Source organism: Plutella xylostella, chromosome 14 (assembly GCF_932276165.1).
Source record: "Plutella xylostella chromosome 14, ilPluXylo3.1, whole genome shotgun sequence".
In the NCBI taxonomy this organism is placed as follows: Eukaryota; Metazoa; Arthropoda; class Insecta; order Lepidoptera; family Plutellidae; genus Plutella; species Plutella xylostella.
The window spans coordinates 992,563-1,009,737 of NC_063994.1; the positions used below are offsets into that span (position 1 = coordinate 992,563).

Consider the following 17,175-nt stretch of genomic DNA (forward strand, 5'->3'; position numbering starts at 1 on the left):
ATAACATAATTTGCCTGGAATCAACTTTAGGAATTTTATGTTCCTATTACCTACTCTATTCTATTCTCTGTTGGGGTGTAAGTACCTGCACCTGGCTCTCTAGATGTGCTAAATCTAGATAGGTGTGCAGGTTTCCTTCACTGTAAGTGTGATGGTATACATTTTAATTAAATTCAAAGAACACATTGGTACATGTCAGCGCCGGGATTCGAACTGCAGAACACAGTTGCTCTTCTCATATTTGACTTAGGTATTTATCATCCTATGGTTCATAGAAAATATTGTCAGGATTTTGCGTGTTCTTGTTCTGCTGCTTCTGCAGGTTCCTGATGAAGAAGTGGGACGGGAGCCTGCCGGGGAGGTGGAACAGGAACCGGGTCTGGTTCTCCCCTTTGTCACATTTGTTCTATATCTTCAGCAGTTTCAGCGGTATTCAAAATATTAAATAATTAGGTTAGGTAATGGAAAATGAAATAACATCTATATAATAGTTTATCTTTGATTCGAACACAGTTATTTTTCTGCTTTTATAAATGAATGGTATTGAATATTGTTTGTACCAATACCACCAGTACCAATACACACACACTATATTACTATACAACATTAATCGTTTCTTTGATGCATGATCTCCACTCTAATTAAAAAGTAAAAACCCAGTAGCTTTTAAGTTTAGTTAAGTTTAATTAAGATTAGTTAAGTATTAGGGGCAGTCTGAAAACCAGCGTTGTGTTGTTGTTACACAACTCGCAACATGTCTGAGACTGTTCCTTTTGTCACTATATGCCTAGATTACTAATTAGTTAAGTAACCTAATTTAATTTTGTATAATTGTATTTCGGTGTGCATTTAGTGGCAATAAATACCTTTTGAATTTGAATTTGAATTTGAATCTACTATGACAAGATTGACAAGCAAGATTCAGTGTTACTAGATTTAAATATTCAAAAAATATCGATTATAGTGAATCGAATAAAGAGAAAAACAAAATGGTTTACTATGGATAAAGACTTAAATATAATGATATTTTATAAACCAAATGTACTAGTTTTGGCACAAATAGTACCAGAACATGTAATTTATTGATAAATAAAATATCTTTTGTATTTAGGAATGTATCGATATTTCTATTCGATTACTTTTTTGCTCGGATTTGCTGGTAATATTCCGAGGTCTGGCACCACTGTTGTTACGTTCCGTTCTCTATATGTTTGTTTTTACGTTCCATTATCCTTAGATTTAAATATTCTTCGTTTATATTTTTTTATTTTCCCCCGACTTCTAAAAATATTGTAATTACTGAAAATACCTTATCTACACTGTATTAATAAATGGTGAAAACATGGTTCTGAAACGCTCCAAAAAAAAGGCGGTACGCCCACTGCCGTTCTCCTTTATGGAATGGTAAAGCTTTCGGTTAAGGTAAGCTTCCTCATCTTCCACAGGCCTAATTATTGCCACATGGGTTCCATCAATGGCCCCTATGACGCCTGGGAGCCCGAAAAGTTCCATGAATCTGAAAATTATATTTAACATTCATATTTAATAACTTAATGAGCATGTTATAGTTATTAAGTACTCATTATTAGTTAATATATGATGGATACCTTTTACTTATTATTTCCCTCTCTATGGGTGTTTTTGGGCATTTAATATATTTTTCCAAAAGTGCACGCTGATTTAATGCCTCTGTCACATCTTGTATGGAATAGGAGACCATTGCCTGCGAGAGGCCTAGGTGGTAGTAGGCCCCAACATTTTTTTGGTACATCCCATTCCCATAAAATGCGACAAAAAACAAAGATTATTAAGATAAATATGTTAAACAGACTTAATATGTTCCAGTGTTCTAAAATCTTCTTCTTAGCGAATCGGTGACTAACAGTATGCAGCTGGACAAGGGTTGGCCGATATTAAAACCTTCTTCAAACGCTTTTTAAGTTCTATGAATACGGGGGTAAAACTTGCCAAACATATACGCACCTTTAAATCAGCTGCCACTGCTGAGAGTCTTGTACGTTGAGCCATAAGAGGTACGATTTCATCGCTTAACCTGCTGAATTGTACACGGGTGAGCCTAAATTTTTTTCGGAACTCCTCGTCCGGTAGTTTCAGTGGCTCACTCCGTGCCCTTAAAATTCGCCTATTTATTGCTAACTCTCTTTTTAGCCTTTCGTTTTCCTCCAACGCAATTAATAATATATGCGCCATCACAAACACAATCCAAACAAATAATAAAAATGTTTGTTATAAGTAGGTACTTTGAAAGAAGTTGGTAAAGAGTAACTTCCTTCAAAGGCAGAAATCGAAGGAATTAATTCTTTGAAATCCATGGAAAGAATTGTTACGTGATACGAATTACTGTCAAAAACCGAAAATCGTTCATTCTTTTCAATGCTGGCTTTCCGTATTCTGGCTATGCATTGGACATCATGTTACATGATACCAAATTGCCAGTTGAAAGGTAGAATTGCCTTCAAGGCAAAGGCAGTGAAGTTACGTGATAGCCATGCTGGTTGGTGGATGGCTTGTAGAAATCCAGTAAATATTTTCAAAAATTATTCATGTGTGTCCGTGTCAATAGACGTATTGTTTGAATCCTCTTCATCTGATACATTTGTTATGATCCTCGGGGCTCGCATATCGATCGCAAGCCATCAAGCTGCAACATTTTGTCTTCTTCCTTTATAGAGGATGGAGTATGGGGGTGGGACCTGATTGGGGATGAGGGATGGTCTGAGTGGTGGGCGGCCCGTTATATTTCTGCCCATTGGACAGCCTTTGCGGGGCAGCTGCCCAGGAACTCCTTCATGATTTGTATCTTTTCCTCTTTGCTTTTGCACGGGTATTCTTGGTGGAATTTCGGATGTGCCTTCAGCCAACAAGCAACTGATCCTAAATCATGAGTAAAAAGTTTTTGGACCATTTTCAATTTTAGACCAATCCCCATCAGGTTGGAGAAAATTGCATACTTGAAGTCACTGATGGTCACCTGTATACCCTGTTCCTGGTCATATGTAAAGGCCATGTATGCACTGCTGTAGTGATGCCCAATCCTGAATTCCGGTTCTGAGGAGTGGGGGCGTGAAGTGGAAAATGAGTCCACTGATGGACTAGCTCTTTGGGGAGCTTGACCACGTTCCGCGGGTAGACTCGCGGATAGTTGGATCCGATTTACCGTCTCCATTAGTTGGGATAGACCTGAAGTTACCCCATTGAATGAAATGGCCAAGTGTTCTGTGGTCGTCTTGATCTTTGCATGCTGACCATTCATCTCCTTAGCTACGACAGATAGCTCTGCAGCCAGAGAGGCGATATAACATGCTCGAAGCATTTTGCCACGAAGCTGCTCCAATTTTATCTGTCCCAGGCGAGAATCAAACCCAGGACCTTTGGCACAACAGTCAGGGTCACTAACCACTCGATCTAACCTTGCAGAGGCAATACTACCGGCAAGCGGGCCAGCTGGTGCTGAAGCTCGGGGACTCGCTGATCCCCTACTCCGCCGGGTTCCGTCTGTACATGACCACCAAACTGCCCAACCCCCTGTACACCCCAGAGACCTCCGTCAAAGTGCAGATTGTTAACTTTGCGCTGGTGCCCAGGTAATCCATTGCAATCATTTTTATCGAACGTTGGTTTGTTCTGAATACTACTGAAATAGCATTTTCTCTACTCGCTCTAAACAAGGTAAGTCAGATTGCTTCTTTAAGTTAGACTTGATTGTCTGTATTGTTCTTTCTGCTTGGCCGTTAGTGGATGGATGGTACGGCGCTCCAGTCATGTGTTTTATGTAATTCTTGTCCATAATTTTCTTCAGTGGAGGTAAAAGCCAGGCCATTTTCAAATATCTCTCGTAGGGCAACAATCACAGCCTTGCTTGACATTGATGCCATAATCTTTACCACTGGCCATTTACTGTATGCATCTAGCAACACTAGAAATGTCTTGCCCATGAATGGCCCCATGAAGTAAATATTACTCTTGACCATGGTTTTGTAGTAACTGGCCAACTGTATTCTGTTCTGTGATAGGTGGGTGGTTTCTGTTCAACTGACACTGCTAACAATCAGCTACCATCTTCTCAATCAGTCTCAGTCTAGGGCAGGATTACCTATCGGTCATGACCTTTGACCCTCACAATTTTAGCGGTCTCTCGGAGCAGCTGCTCAGCATAGTGGTGGCGCAAGAGCGGCCGGACCTGGAGGAAGTCCGGGGCCAGCTCATTATCTCCCGGGCACAGATGGGGGTGCAACTGGCGGAGATGCAGTCGGACATTCTGTACGGACTGTCCAACAGCGAGGGGTCGCCTGTGGACGATCTGCAGCTCATCGAGACATTGGAAGCTATCAAATTGAAGAGTGTCGAGATTATGGTTCGTGAACTTTGTTGTTGTGCTATAATGGTTGTGACGGGAGTAGATTCATACACGTTAGCAATATACGATATGAAAACTATACGATATTGACGACGATCTCTAAAGCGAATGTCTGCAGACGTTACGTTGTTAAAACTGACTTTTATAAATATCTTTTTGCTCTGTTTAATCAAAATGTTAGATTTGGTGATTTTCTGGGGTGCAGGATAGAATTATTCTCTGTGGGGACCTGCACCCGGCTCTCTCAAATGGAACCTTTGCTAATATCTTAACTGCGTTCCTAAGCTTGGACCATTTCTCATCACGCTGGTCCACTGCGGGTCCCCACACCACCGGGTTCACAAATGTAGATGTGCTAAATATTAGGTGATTTTATTCGTTGCCTTATTTCAGGCAAAAGTGGAAGATATGGAGAAGACGACACTAGAGATAGACGAGGCTCGGCAATGCTACGTGCCCGTGGCTAACAGAGGACAGATCTTGTTCTTCTGCCTGTCTGGAATGGCGAACATAGACCCTATGTACCAGTATTCCCTCGAGTGGTTCGTGAAACTGTTCATTAAGAGTATGGCGGAGACGGAACCTAATGGTGAGTGGATGGTGAATGTTTACCAGCTACTAGCTGCTTACCACCAACCCATTAACAATTCACAAGCAGCGTCGCTCGCCTGCCAAAAATCTGACATAATATCCTTACAAATTACGTCAGATTTGACGAGCGAGCGACCCTGCTTAAGGATTGTTAATGTGCGGTCGTGGTAGCCCCCCTGGATTTATCAATAAACCTGTAGAGTATAGATCACAGGATAGCATTCCACAAAATTTGACCATATTTGGTAATAGGTGGTATTAATTTACTCATTTAATGATTAACTCGTGTTGTCGAACCATTTTCAGAGGACATAATAGAGAGGGTAGAGACAATAATGGACCACTTCACCTTCCTCCTATACCAGAATGTGTGTAGGAGTCTGTTTGAACGACACAAGCTGTTGTTTGCCTTCCTCATGTGTGCCCGCATATTCATGGACAAAGGGGTCGTCAAGCCTGCAGAGTTCCACTTCTTTGTCAACGGAGGCAAGATTGAAGAGGTATGGCATCGTAAGCTAAACTGCAGACATACTATTATGTATCTGCATAGATAGAGTACTCTGTATGTTACGAGTATGTACAATACTAAATACGCTAATAAAGAAATAACAATTTTAATAACAGGCATAATCATATGTAAGATATTTCCTAAGATTACTTTTACTAATAGCTGATGTTATCACTAAACCCTTGTCTAATTATAAATATTGAACAACAACAAAACCGTTACAAACATGTTCCCTGATGAAATGATGACGAATATGTAGCATTTAATTTTTGCATATATTTTGCGCTGACTGGTTATCATTATAAATCTTAACTCTAATGTCGTCAAATAAGGTGGCCACTCAGCTAATGTAGCGCATTTGGCTCAAAGAACATTGCGTTGGTATTTCAGTGGAAGCTTTTTTATTTCCTTGCTTATTATAGGAAAGCCAAAATCCTGATCCGAAGTGGATCTCAAAGAGGATGTGGTTGGATCTACAACAGATGGCATCTGTTCCTTCACTGAGATGGTTCCTTAACGATTTTGTGGATGATCTTAAATTCTTCAAGACTTACTACGACTCATGGGTGCCTCAAAGGTAAAGTGACATGACCTTAAGTAGGATGTTATTTATTTTAATTTACTCACTTGTTGTTTATTTTGAATAAATGTATTTATTCCAGGCTTCCTTTTCCAAAAGCTATAGAGTCACGTCTTGACGCCTTCCAGAAACTGATAATATTGAAATGTCTCCGAGCAGACAAAGTGATTCCGGCGATGCAGGTATAAAAATAAATTACAGCAAGGTTTTTTTTGTAGGGGGGAAAGGTAACCTTTCAAATATATAAAATACACTATGATAAACATATAAATCCTATAATTAAACATTCAATCGTCACAGTATCGATCATTAAATAATAACAACCTATTATAATCAAGATCCTATAAACACTTCAATACCAGGACTACGTGGTGCAGCAGCTCGGGGCGCGGTTTGTGGAGCCGCAGCCGGCGGACCTGGCGGCGCTGCTGGCTGAGTCCGACCCGCTGGCGCCGATCATCTTCGTGCTGTCCACCGGCACCGACCCCGCTGCTGGTAAGAGCTTCTTCTAGTGCCTCTCTACTACTGGAGGTTGGCGGTCAGCTCTACATACTCCTCTCTATTCTTCGCCAAGCGCATCAGCTGTTCTACGCTGGCCACTCCCGTCCATTCTCTTATGTTACGGAGCCACGATTTCCTCCTTCTGCCCACGCGTCTTTTCCCCTGTACCTTGATATTATGTACAATGAACTGAAGAAGTCGGTATCGATTGTGGTAAGAGCTTGGAGAAAGATAATACACTGAACTCATCAACTTATCACACATCAGTCGGCTTGCTCCGAGAAATTTAAGTAGGTACTTATTGTTGATAACTATATTTTTAATTAGCCAATCAATATATGAAATTGAGCACTAAGGGCGTCTTGCACAACAAAGTTAAATAAAATTAAATCTATGACCTCTTGCTTTGACATTATACTGTCAGAGCAAGAGACAAACTATTTAATTTTATTTAACTTTGTTGTGCAAGACGCCCTTAGTTTACGTAGACATTAATAGTGATTAATTGTCAGATCTGTTGAAATTTGCTGAAAAAATGAAAATGGGCAAGAGATTCGAGAGTATATCGCTTGGGCAAGGTCAAGGACCGCTTGCAGAGAATATGATGAAAATCGGATGTGACTTCGGAAACTGGGTGTTTTTCCAGGTACGATGTTAAGTGGTTGTTTAAATGAAATAAGTAGTTATGCTGATATAATCTCCTTTTTCAAAGCCAATATCATAAGTTACGTCAAGGATCCTATCACTCGTCAGTAGATCATTGTCTAAGTCAAATGTTTTTATTCATCGTATAAATATAAAATGTTCTGAAGAACGTAAATTTTACAAAACCCCGTTCGAAAAAGGGTTTTCTTTGGAGAAGAACTCCTGAGCCGTATTTTCAAAATAGGACTTAAAACTAGTTGGTATTGTATCATCTTGCGAACGTGGAAACTTATATTATCATTGGGTTTTGTGGATTTATGTTATATCATAAATTTGTTCTCGAATAATGATTTTTTCTATTCTATCTGTTTTGCCGACGGTACCCGTAGAACTGCCACCTGTCCCCGTCGTGGATGCCGACGCTGGAGGCGCGCGTGGAGGCGCTGCAGCCCGAGCTGGTGCACCGGGACTTCCGCCTGTGGCTCACCAGCACGCCCTCGCCGCTGTTCCCCGTCGCGCTGCTGCAGAATGGTGAGCCTTGGAGCCTGTCCAGATGAGGTGTTTCAGACACTTGCGCGTTCTTGTGATACTATAGAGAGCTACATATTATGTCCCGTCCAGAGGAACGCGCTTAAAACACTTCATCTGGACAGGGTCTTAAATCTGTTATTATAGGTTATTCCATCAGGTTTCTCCACCAATATGGGAATATTTTTTGTAGATTCAATGAAAGTTACATTTAAAATCTTCATCAGATAGAGACATTTTCTTGCTGCAGTTGATAATTTATGGAGTTTGAAAAGATTGAGAAAAGAAGATATATCAGGATTAAATTGGTAGTAATGGCAATTTAAGGAGGGAAAAATTGAAAATTCTCGCTCAATTGACTCCTTGCCACCAAGTTGATGCTGTATCTACCAAAAGTAGGCCAAACCTTCTAGTGCGTCGTCATCTCCGATATTTTCAATCTTCTTAAATATTGTGATGGCGGTGATGTACTCCTCCACACGGTCATGGTTTCTTTCTCCGTTAAAACGAGAAGTGCACTTTGCAAAACTTTTACTACTCATTTCGGTAATCGATGTTGACACAAGTGATTGTAACGACTGAGCTGATTTTCTGTCATCACGACCGATCTTGAATTGAGGGTAGTTTTTTTTTATTGGGTTTGTTGCTTATTTTTTCAGCCAACAGTGTTGCAATGTTGTGTTGTTCTTGATGCTGACGATTGTATTCTGTATAGTTGTGATTTCCAACTATGTAGTTAAACATAATATTTTAAAAAAAATCAACTATGTAGAAATCGTTGGGCGTTTATTAGTCTGGCGATTTATTTCCTTTTACAGCCAGCTTGTATTTTGGTTGAAATTTCTTGACAGTCAGGTTTTGATGTAACCTGGCTTAGATATTTTCGTTGGGCGCCAGATTGTAGTGTGATCTGGCTAGATATTTTCGTAATTCTCCAGATTATAATCTTACGGCTTGATATTAATTTACGTTGGGCGTCAGATTGTAGTGTAATCTGGCGTGATGATTTCCTTATGCACCAGATTGTAGTCTTCTGGCTAGATATTCATATTTGTGCAATAAAGTATCAAATAATAATAATATTTTCTTCGGGAACCAGATTGTAGTGTCCTCTGCTGGCTCTTAGATATTTGCGTTGGGCGCCAGATTGTAGTGTGATTATGAATGTAAACACCAATATCATAGGACTTGTAGATTTATTGTATGATAACACACTCAACTTAAATAACATGAGTAGGTATAATTAGATAGGTAACCTACCATAGAAACTAGGACAAACTGCAGATCTATCGCACCCTGATGCTCTCCTAGCTTGCTAACATCTGAGGACTGCGGAGCTATCGCACAGATGAAGCGACCTGACCTTGAGCAGACTGCGGAGCTATCGTATTCAATCCCAGCTGGCTATCGAATGAATCTCTGCGGCCGCGGAGCCGCTTTATATGCTCGTCGCGTGTAGTTGTCTGCGTGCGGCCGTGTAAGCATAGTTCTTCATAGTGGGGCATCCATGTGTGTAGTTGCGTTCCATTATATATTAATGGTAATAAATTTAGGAAAAAGTTTTATGACAGACAGTAGACAGCTTCATAAACAAATCAACGTAGATATTTATTACTGGAACTATGGAGTGTAATTTTTTTGTATCAATCAATTACATTAACTTACTTTTTGCAACATGTAGAATATAAACTTCAACTTCAAAATAGTGTAGTATTATGGTTCAATATTGTTTGTTGTCGAGTTGTGTGAGTTGTGTCTGAAATTAAACATGGTTAGTGGGTTATCATTCTATGGAGATGCTGGAGGTGTTGGAGCATCCCCATGCAAAGGGAGGATCCTCCGACCAGGCCGGGTGGTGTGGCCTGGCGGGCAGCTGCCCCACGGTTAGCGTTGGGGATTTCTATATATTGCAGAGTAGGTGAGAAACTTCGAATGCGCGATGTAGGATTTTCATAGTAATTTGCGTAGTTCCCATACATCTTCTCTGTATTGCGTTCCGAGCGCCATCTGTTGATCTTCGTCTGAACTAGTGGCTAGGAGTCCGCCACATCACTCCCCCACCGAGACCGGAGGGCGATAGTCTTCAGTGTAGCCGAGAGTCTTGATTGCCAGCCAGTGCCGCGTAGTCCGCAGTGAGTCGGGACTGTGAGTGCGGTGAGGAGTCCCCAGTGAGTCGGGGTGATGCTGCAGTGGCGATGTCCACGGTGAGTCGGGATGAGCCTGCAGTGGAGCATGGTGGCAGAGTGCTGCGTCGACCAGGAGAGGATGGCTCTGCTTGCTGACCGGCCGAAGTGCAGTGGTGCTGTGCCAAGTTGCTGGTGTGGGTCGAGGGTGTGACCAGGCCTGCGCGTTCGCTGCATGCTGGTGGTCATGATGCCCTTTAAGACCGGATGCTGGCTGGTTGGCTCCAGGGGCTGCTTGCTGAGAGTTCTGCTGCACGGCTGTTGAGGTGAGGAGAGAAAGTCGATGGAAGATGGCGTGGAGGCTGCTCTGCGGGTCTTCAGAAGGCTGCGCTGATGTTCATCACGTCGGGGTCACCAGTATGGAGATGCTGGAGGTGTTGGAGCATCCCCATGCAAAGGGAGGATCCTCCGACCAGGCCGGGTGGTGTGGCCTGGCGGGCAGCTGCCCCACGGTTAGCGTTGGGGATTTCTATATATTGCAGAGTAGGTGAGAAACTTCGAATGCGCGATGTAGGATTTTCATAGTAATTTGCGTAGTTCCCATACATCTTCTCTGTATTGCGTTCCGAGCGCCATCTGTTGATCTTCGTCTGAACTAGTGGCTAGGAGTCCGCCACAATTCTTTAGGTGAAATTAAAGAGCAAACGAGTGGGATACTTATTTAGAAGGCGAGGGGTTGACAATAAGTCAAAATAAGTTGATATTGGGTTAGTCTAGTCAGATAGTACTATATGTACGGGCCAGTAACCAGCGAGCAACGAGCCGATTTTAGAACACAGCGTTGCGTAACATGCTCGCTGGAATGTTACATTACAGTCCGTAACGTTGGTCCGTACTGGATAGAGTGTAAAAGGCAGTAAGCACAATAGGGAATATGCATGTGATTAAAGGGCCAGCTGAAAATCAGCGCTGTGGCCTTACTGTCCACAGCTTATGTTGAGCTGGTGCCGTTTTGACACTTCGGACAGCAACCCCTAGTGTTATTGTTTTGTCTGTATTTTTGTTTTTGTCTCATCTTCTATTTTTTTTGTTCTTGTTGTTTTGTATATGTATTTCTTTAAATCTGTATTTTCTTTTTGTTGTTGCTGTCTATGTGTCGAATAAACGTATCTTTATCTTTTGATTCAAATACAGGTCAAATGTTTTTTTAAAATAAACTTTGTTATTTCAAAATTATGCCTTCATCAATATTTTTGATTACGAGTATAATTTATTTCTACGTACGGGTTCTATCTTAGCTTGATGATATGTAGACCATGGCGCTGGTTTTCAGCTAATACCGTGGCATTAGGGAGTTATTAACAACCACTTTAGCAACCCCCTGTACAGCCCTCTCCCCAGCTCGTGGTCCTCAGGAGAGAGAGCGTCAAAAAGTCGAACGAACGATAAAAAAATATTTACTACCGAAGAACCTACTAGAAAAACCATATTTGCAGGCTACAAAATGACGGTGGAGCCGCCGCGAGGAATCAAAGCGAATCTGCTGAAAGCTTACATGAACCAAGTGCCAGACTTCCTGGAATATTTCACGTCGGCAGATCCGAAAGTACCCAACTTTAAGGTACGTAGGATGTGAGATGGAAGCGTCAGTAAGCCGAAATTCCTCTTGGAGTATAAGTTTTTTTAGTGCAGTTTTTTTACAATAAGTAGGTAATAAATAATTGAATATTGATATTGTCAGCAACATTCTCCATAAACCATTTTATAGTGTAGATGTATCACCATCCTTGTCTTCCGCAGTGGCTTCTCTTCTCCCTGTCTCTCTTCCACGGGGTGGTGTTGGAGCGACGTAAGTTCGGTCCTCTCGGCTTCAACATTCCCTACGAGTTCACTGATGGAGATCTGCGCATATGTATCTCGCAATTGCATATGTTTCTCACTGAATACGCAGATGTTCCTCTCAGGGTGAGTAAGGGCAGTAAAATTTGATTTTGAGAAGACAGAGGCTTCCCTCATTAGATCCCATTGCTGTATTCAATATCAATTACATAGACTGAAACAAAAAAAAAAAACTACAATTACGATGAGGAATATCCAAACATATTGATATGAAAACAAAAACTATCTTTAACATGCACTAATTCATTAATTAGGGATATTAATTAAAATAAATTAAGAATTGTTCATACATCATACGGGCTATGTTCACTTACAGTCGTCGAAATACAATAGGCCCGTTTGGACAGCTACACAAATTTGCTATTTACTCTTGATTTACTTGATGAAATACGTAAAAAGACACATAATCTGGCTTATTTTTTAACGGCCGAAAGGAACAAGAACTTTTAAAGCACCAAAAGTTAAGTACTTATTGTTGAGATTTTTTATGATTTAGACTTGACACCAGCTGTTATCCCATACATTTTGTAGCTGTCCAATCGCGCCTCTTATATTTCGACGACTGTAGACCTTACCGCTGACCGTAGAATCGCTTCTTTTAGGCTAATGGGAAGAGCGTATTAAATATAGTAAATAAAATAGAAATTGTAACACTTACAAAACTGTAAGTGTTGTAAATGTATCTCTACTTTCCAAATTTAAATCGGATAATTCTTCTTTCCAGTTCTGTGAGTTTGCTTTAAATCTGGCCATGTCTCCTGGTTTTGTAATCAGTGAATCGGATAATTCTTCTTTCCAGTTCTGTGAGTTTGCTTTAAATCTGGCCATGTCTCCTGGTTTTGTAATCAGTGAATCGGATGATTCTTCTTTCCAGTTCTGTGACGGCTTTAAATCTGGCCATGTCTCCTGGTTTTGTAATCAGTAAATCGGATAATTCTTCTTTCCAGTTCTGTGAGTTTGCTTTAAATCTGGCCATGTTTCCTGGTTTTGTAATCAGTGAATCGGATAATTCTTCTTTCCAGTTCTGTGAGTTTGCTTTAAATCTGGCCCTGTCTCCTGGTTTTGTAATCAGTATATTTCATCATTTCCTTAGAGGCGCAATATTCCGCGATCTACTCTGCCATCTACAAAACTAGAAAGATGATAGAAGTAGACTAGGTAGGTTCAGCATGTGACTAATAGCTCTTGAAGCTTGTGAAGCAATAATGGTGAAATTTCAAGGCTGGTACTGTTTTTCACATGATGCATCTAGATTATTCTCACACTGTACCTTAGTTATTGGGCATTAGTCAGACTTTTGTTTCATTAATTCGTTCCAGAAACTGTCGTCTTTTGAAATATTTTTTTTTCATTTTTTTGTTTACGCCCAGCCACAGCCCGAAAATACATTTATTTTGCTATGTGCAGCTGGCCCTGAATTTGGTAATACCAATTATGGTTTTGGTTGATAGAAACGCCGTTTTTATCTATTTTATTTAAAAAAAATCATTTCTTCTTGTTAAATGCTTTCTCAAAATCTAAATTAAATGCTGACACAGGGCACTTCACTTCTACTAGCATGACTTTTTTAGTGCAGATACCGTCAGGGCTAGCATCCAAGTAAGACAGTTTTTCATAGAAATAGCCCACAGGGTTAAATTTTTATATTTTCTTCACTAGCAAGTTGCTCAATGTAAAAAAAAATATTATCACACCATGCTTTATAGACTTTACATGACTTATAAAATCCAAGAATGGGGGCAGTGCGGGACAGAAGGCCTAGCACGCGGCGCAAGACACGTACGTCAAGACGTAACAAAAGTTCTCCGTCGCACTCGCTTTCGAAGCCGCGCGATGTGTGTGAGCGCGATGGAAAACTTTTATCACATCTTGGCGTGCGCGTCTTGCGCCCCGTGCTAGCCCTTCTGGTTGCACTAAGATTGTGAGTGTGAGTCAAGAAATTCTAAATGTTTTGCAATCTACAGGATGAAGTGGAAGGGAAGTCTTTTTTCAGTTTCTAATGACGGATCTTTTTAACTTCAGCCAGGTTTGACGAGCTGTTGTGTCTTATTATTACTTAGCTGCTTTGTGTTTGTGAACGATAAGAAAAAGGCAATGGTAGGACACCCAGTACGTTAATTGGAGTGCCATTATAACTTAATAATAATAGTATTGTCCAGTTTATAATTCGCAAAATGAGCCCTATAAACGGAATCCGAAATGGCCGTAACCGCTGATCCCGTGTCCACTTCAAATAATAAATTTACATTATTTACAGTGACGTATTCCTGCATAGGTTCTCCACTACAGCTACGAATGTTAAATATTAAAACATTTTTACCATCATCACCCTCGGTATCCAAACAGCGCTGCAAGAAGTGGTTTCCACGCTTATTTCCGTTGCTCATGCGCTTCAGATGACCTTTAACACCACACACATTACATGACGCTTATCTCATCATTCGCGCGCGCACAGCTGATGCGAGAGGTCACTGAACCGTTGTTGATAATGTCGCTACCGAATCTGTTGAAGTGTTCGAGCTGCAATATTGTTATATGTGAAGTGCTTGCATTTGTGCAAAATAAAATAGATGTCATGGATGAAGAAAGTCTATTGCGTGTGTGTTCTAGTGCTTTCTCGGTTGATGAGATAGGCAAAGCGAAGACGTTGCTGTTCGAGTCAGTGTCTAAGCGGAAGACCATCCGGAAAAGAACGGGAAAAAACCTGCGTGACCTGGACGACATCTTCACCCTGATAAAAGAGACAAAGCCTGAAGAATTACCGGTATTTGTGGCACGAGATCTACATAGATTGCCACCGGTGACCTTTGACCATGTAGACGTCACAAGATTGCTGAAGGATATCGTGCTCATTCAGAAAGAACTTAGGGAAATCCAGGAGGTGTATGCCTCGGACTCCCAATATGCGACCGTTGAACAGTTTGAAGCCCTAAAATTTGAATTGGAAATATTAAAAAAGTCTATGTCTCCCAATAATAAACCTTACGTTAATGTACGCAGAGGAGCTTATTGTCTGCAGGATAGTTATGATGACTACAATAGCGGCCCGATGGGTTTGTTGCTGTCTCCTACCCTCAGAAATGATGACGAATTGAAGAAAACGCCTATAGCATCTCCCTCTAACACCACCGCCGCCCCGGATAAACAAGTATCGCCCTCTTTGTCGTACGCAAAAGTTGCAATGAATCATAATCTTACTTCAACTGCCAAAACGTCGAGCGCCAAGACCGATCGTAGGTATATTATCAACACCCCGATGCGCACCCGCCCAAGTTAAGATAACAGATGCTATCCGACCAAATAAAGAAGGTGACACTGGAGAGTGGACGCAGGTGATAAGACGTAAACAAACTAAGCAAACGCGTTTTATTGGTAGAAAGGGTAAAGCGCCCGTTAATGAGAACTCTAAGTTCAAGGCAGCAGAGGCTAAAATGCCACTATACATCTATAATGTTTCGACAGAGACGACAGAAAAACATATCGCGGAATACATACTTAATAAAACGAATGTAAAAGTATGGCCGGTGAAAGTTCCATCTAAAGAACCAAAAAGTTCTGATTCGTATAAAATATTTATACCAAAACACAAATTAGAACAGTTTGAGAATGATGACTTGTGGCCTTATGGTATATACTTCCGGCGATATATTGTATTTAGACAAGGAACTGAAGTCCCGGATAATTCTTTAACAAAACATGCATAGTACAACTTCAAATAAATGCAATCTCGTCAGCTTCAACTGTAAGTCTGTTGTGAGAGCTACGGACTATGTGAAGGAATTATGTAAAATGAACGACATAATTGCACTACAGGAGACATGGCTTATGCCGCACGACCTCGAGTATCTCAGTTCCATCGAGCCAGAGTTCGCGGCGACGGGATCCTCCGCGGTGGACACGGCGGCGGGCGTCGTCCGCGGCCGGCCCTACGGAGGGGTGGCGCTGCTGTGGCGAAAAGGTGCCTTTGATAACGTGTGTATCGTTAAATGCAAAAATACGCGAATAGTGGCAATAAATTGCAAAGTGAATGGCCTTTCTGTGCTTGTGTTTTCTGTGTATATGCCAACCGACTCAATAAAAAACCTACCGGAATTCACTGAGTGCTTAGCAGAAATTAGTGCTATTATTGACGACCTGAAGGTAGAAAATGTACTAATTTTAGGTGACTTTAATTCCCACCCTGGTGAGTTGTTCTGTAATGAGCTTTTGAATTTTTGTTCAGAACAGAAATGGATTTGTGCGGATTTTGAATATCTGGGCTTAGACTCGGGCACATATACTTTTATTAGTGACGCCCATGGCTGTGCTCGTTGGCTAGACCACTGCCTTACTAGCACTGTAGCGTACAAATCTATTTCTAGTGTTGAGGTGAAATATGATGTTTCTTGGTCGGATCATTTCCCTTTGCAAATTACTTGTGATTTCTCAATACTATCACCACGTAGTAATGTAAACAATATGTTGCATAACTCTGTACTGTGGGGCGAGCGGGATAAGTCACAAATTGATGAGTATCATAGTATTTGTCATTCAGAATTAAGATCAATTGATTTTCCACCTGAGATGAGCATGTGTTGTGGTAAAATGTGTAAAAATACGGAGCATATGAAAATCATTGATCGAATGTACAATAATATTGTTACTGTTATGCAGAAAGCCGCACTTCACTGTAGTAAGATTAGGAGCTGTAGTCGTAAGAAGTATGTCATTGGCTGGAACAAACATGTATCGGAGGCGCACAGGGAGGCTCGGCTGGCCTTTCAGACCTGGCAGCTGTATGGCCAACCTTCCACTGGGTATATACATGACTACATGAAAAACACCAAAAAGGTCTTTAAGAACAAGTTGAAGTGGTGTCAAGACAATGAGAATCAGATAAAGATGGATATCATTGCAACGAGTCATGATAATAAAGATTTTAGTAAATTTTGGAAACAGACTGACAGACTGAGTCCCAGGATGAGCCTTCCTGTAACTGTAGATGGTGTTTCTGATGGTACAGATATTGCTAACCTATTCAAAAGTAATTTTATTGTTTCTCCTGTACAATCTGTAAATAACTTGACTCAACTTGGCGATCACCCCCGTGATGTGTTTGCTGATACACCTCATATACAGTATACTGTGAAGGATGTGACATCTGCAATCCATTGTATGAAACGAGGTAAATCTCCAGGACATGACGGGCTGAGCGTCGAACATTTGAAATATGCAGGTGTACACCTGCCCAGAGTACTCACGCTTTTGTTTAATTTTATAATTGGACACTCTTATCTGCCTAGGGATCTGATGAAAACTATTGTTGTGCCAGTGGTGAAGAACAGAACAGGTGACTTGAGCGACAGTAATATCTACAGGCCAATTTCGCTAGCCACCGTAATAGCCAAAGTGTTGGACAGTTTGCTTAATAAACACTTGGACA

General features: G+C 41.0%; 1 protein-coding gene across 1 annotated transcript in view; it reads left to right on the forward strand.

Annotated features, from left to right (window-relative positions):
- Positions 1-17,175, forward strand: part of LOC105385858 (dynein axonemal heavy chain 1) — a 145,698-nt gene that overhangs the window by 110,974 nt on the left and 17,549 nt on the right. The window contains exons 67-77 of the mRNA XM_048625339.1: positions 3,439-3,605; positions 4,150-4,375; positions 4,772-4,967; positions 5,276-5,469; positions 5,900-6,054; positions 6,140-6,239; positions 6,420-6,552; positions 7,071-7,204; positions 7,593-7,734; positions 11,351-11,475; positions 11,655-11,819. Coding sequence (XP_048481296.1) covers positions 3,439-3,605; positions 4,150-4,375; positions 4,772-4,967; positions 5,276-5,469; positions 5,900-6,054; positions 6,140-6,239; positions 6,420-6,552; positions 7,071-7,204; positions 7,593-7,734; positions 11,351-11,475; positions 11,655-11,819 — 1,737 coding nt within the window. The remainder of the gene's footprint in view (positions 1-3,438; positions 3,606-4,149; positions 4,376-4,771; positions 4,968-5,275; positions 5,470-5,899; positions 6,055-6,139; positions 6,240-6,419; positions 6,553-7,070; positions 7,205-7,592; positions 7,735-11,350; positions 11,476-11,654; positions 11,820-17,175) is intronic.